The sequence below is a fragment of the Panicum hallii genome, chromosome 7 (genome assembly GCF_002211085.1).
Source record: "Panicum hallii strain FIL2 chromosome 7, PHallii_v3.1, whole genome shotgun sequence".
NCBI lineage: Eukaryota > Viridiplantae > Streptophyta > Magnoliopsida > Poales > Poaceae > Panicum > Panicum hallii.
The window spans coordinates 23,884,314-23,887,976 of NC_038048.1; the positions used below are offsets into that span (position 1 = coordinate 23,884,314).

The following is a 3,663-nucleotide window of genomic DNA, read 5'->3' on the forward strand; positions in this document are numbered from 1 at the left end:
GGAGGACGCCGAGAAAGCACATCGCTACCATAAGGACTGGCACAATCCCGGCAACTGCTCCAAGAAACATCACTATGATCACCAGCGCCACGATGGTCGTCCTCCTCGACACAACTCCAACAAGAACCACGACCGCCCCGAGCCATCCAAGAACTAGGACTACAAGCGCAGCCCTGAGAACACCATCGCCGTGGCCAATCGACCCCGACAACAAACATCCCTCAACCAAGAAGACCTGAACCGGCTCCTAGATGGCAAGTGCCCCTGGCACAAGGATGCCAACCACACTGCCCGCGAGTGCAGGATGCTCTGCCATGGCATGACAGACAACAACACCAAACGCCCTCGCTACAACGATCGTGACAAGGCTGGCAGCTCCAAAGGCTCCCGCAGCCAAGGACACCGAAGCGACTCGCCCAGGCGTGATCACGAAGAACTAGTTCATGAATCTCTAGGAGACTTCCAAGATGCCGACTGAACCATCAACTTCATCTACGGCGGCTCCAGAGGCCCACAATGCAGACTTCGGCTCAAGCTTGACCAGGGGGAGGTCAATTCTGTGTTCAGCACACAGTCGAGCCCCTGTGATGGTCAGAGGTGCCCATCACCTTTGATCGGCGCGATCACTAGGTCCATCTTCCCAACCTAGGCTCCTACCCACTCGCGGTCAGCCCTGTGGTGAGCATGGTCCGCCTTTCTAAGGTGCTCATCGATGAAGGCAGCAGCCTCAACATCATCTTCTCAAAGACATTGGAGAGCATGGGCTACGACATGACTTCCTTGGTCCCGACCCAGGAAGCCTTCTACGGAATCATCCCTAGCTTCGGCTCGACCCCGATCGGCCAAGTGACCGGGCCTGTCACCTCCGGAACTAGGGAGAACTACAGAACGGAGTAACTTCACTTTGAAGTGGCACCGTTTGAGACCTTGTACCACGTGATCCTAGGAAGTCTTGCCCTCGCCAAGTTCATGGCGATCCCCAACCATACATACCTCATCCTCAAGATGTTGGCCCTAAATGGAGCCATCTCCATCCATGGTGATGTAAAGACTTCCAACTCCTGCGATTCAGAGAACATCAACCTCTCTGAGGCGCTGGAGCGGTCGAACAATGCCATCCTGGTGGCCGACTCGGTGAAGAAGATCCCTCCAGTTTTAGTCTCCATACCGAAGAATGACTCGGCCACCAAGCTGCAACTAAAGCCAGGTCAGGAGAAGAAGACCATCCCCCTCCAGCACGATGACCCCGACAAGACCGCCCTGATCAGCACAGGGCTCGACCAAGCATAGGAATATGCACTCACCTCCTTCCTCCGTGCCAATTGGGACATCTTTGCATGGAAGCCCACCGACATTCCACGTGTTCCGAGGGAGGAGGCTGATAACTCCTTAGATCTCGATAGAAAGGCTCAGCCCGTCAAGCAACGGCTCCACCTCTTTGCACAAGATCGAAAGGAGGCTATTAGGGTAGAAGTTACTCGGCTCTTTGCCGCAAAGTTCATCGATGAAGTCACACACCCTGAATAGCTGGCAAACCCAGTCCTTGCATAAAAGAAAAATGGGGAATGGAGAATGTCTGTTGACTATATAGATCTCAACAAACACTGCCCTAAAGACCCCTTCCCCTCCCATTGCATCGACCAGATTGTCAACTCGATAGCCGGTGCGTCCTCCTCTCCTTCCTCAACTGCTACTTCAGGTACCACCAGATCGCCCTCGTTCATCACCCCCTTCGGGGCGTACTGCGACAACACCATGATGTTCGGACTCAAGAACGTAGGTGCAACCTACCAAAAGGCCATCTAAAGATGCCTCCAAGGGCAGATCGGGCGCAACACCGAGGAATATGTCGACAATGTGGTAGTCAAGACATGGTCGCATGATCAGTTCATCACTGACTTGGCTGAAACATTTGAAAATCTCAAGAAATCCAAATGGAAACTCAACCCCACCAAGTGTGTTTCGGCATCCCATCTGGGAAGCTCCTCGGCTTCATCATCAGCAACCGAGGCATCAAAGCTAACCCAACCAAGGTCAAAGCCATCAAAAACATGAAGCCTCCTCGAAGCAAAAAGGACCTGATAAAACTGATCGGGTGCATGGCGGCCCTCAACTGGTTCATTAGTCGACTAGGCGACAAGGGCCTACCCTTCTTCAAACTACTCAGAAAAGCTGACAAGTTCGAGTGGAATGATGATGCCTCCAGGTCACCGAGCGTGACGAGCCAAGGCAAGTCTACAAGGTGCAGCGACTAGTCTACTTCATTAGTGACGTCCTTAGTGACTCCAAGGTGCACTACCCATAAGTCTAGAAGCTCTTGTACGCCATCCTCATCATGTCCAGGAAACTCCAGCACTACTTCTAGGCGCACAAAATAAAGATCGTGTCCTCCTTCCCGCTCTGCGACATCCTCCACAACCGAGATGCTAATGGCCAAGTTATCAAGTGGTCCGTTGAACTTGGCGCGCTCTCCGTGGAGTTCGACCCTCGGTCCATAATCAAATCTCAGGCCCTGGCCGACTTCGTGGCCGAGTGGACTGAGATCCAACACTCTAGGGTAGTGCTGAGTCTACCGCCCCCTTCACTCCCTTCTCCTCCTCCGTTGCCGCCTGATCAGTCAGACGGGCGCGGACCAAAGGCCGCTCCCCCGCGGAAGTCGGCTCCTTGGCCGCCTCGGCCACATTTGCCTCCTTGGTGGACTCCTTCGCCTTTCTCTTAGCACCGCCGAGTGATGCCTACCTGCAAGAAAGACATCCCCTGACTAAAGCACTCCTACTCACAAGGGATGATGAAAGAAAACAAAGGAGGTTAACTTAATACCTGCTGTGGCGCACACTGAAGCTCGTCTTCAGCAGCACCGCGGTCCGCAACGACTACGCTAGGACCGCCAGTGATGCCCTTGCCTAAGCCTGAGGCACCCTAAGGTCTTCCTCCAACTTCAGGGTGATGAGGCCGTCACAGCCACCATTGGTCGTGCCCTCGTGCACCCCCTCCTCTTCCACATCCACCGCATCAGAGGCGGTGGCGCCACCGCGCTGCGGGTGGCCTACCCCCTTCCCAACCTTGGAGAGAGCCACCTTGCACGTCAGGCGCCTCTTCTTTGATGTGGAGCTAGCCCCGGTGGCTGGCCCCAAAACTTCAACGACGTCCCCCAACTCACTCCTAATGGAGGAGTCGGAGGAATAATCCAAAGCCCCCACCGCCGACTATGCAAGCCCGGCGGGAGGGTTAATCGCTTTGCCCTGCTGCCCCACCAGAATTCCACCACCCTTTCCTGCAAAGGATCATGTGCTGTTACAACCCAATGGGTGCTACTATTGGCAAGCTCTACGGCTCAAAGGAACCGGAAAAACGCAAAAATGACTAGGAATAAAGCAGAACCACCCGACAAGGAATATACTTACTTTTGTGGTGGGCTGCTTGACGCAATATGCCTTTGGGCAGCCCTTGTCTCGAACCTCCCCGTTCACAATGAAGGAGACCCGAGTGTATGCCTCCGTGTGGGGGACCTTGCGGTTCATCACACGGGTCAGGTCATCACGGCCCGAGTACTTGTAGCCGGGGTGGACCCTCTCTTGAATCGGCTGGGTCAGCCGCTTGGCGAAAGACAGGGCGATCGTGGCCCCGGTCAGCTTCTTGGCCTTGAGCTCCAGCAGCTCGGAC

The 3,663-nt window shown here is 54.8% G+C and overlaps 1 protein-coding gene across 1 annotated transcript; it reads left to right on the forward strand.

Moving 5' to 3' along the window:
- The first annotated feature begins 684 nt into the window (after positions 1 to 684).
- On the forward strand, positions 685 to 1,290 carry LOC112900545. The gene is made up of 2 exons (XM_025969399.1): positions 685 to 846; positions 925 to 1,290. The coding sequence occupies exons 1-2, from the start codon at positions 685 to 687 to the stop codon at positions 1,288 to 1,290; spliced, it is 528 nt and encodes a 175-aa protein (XP_025825184.1).
- The last annotated feature ends 2,373 nt before the right edge of the window (positions 1,291 to 3,663 follow it).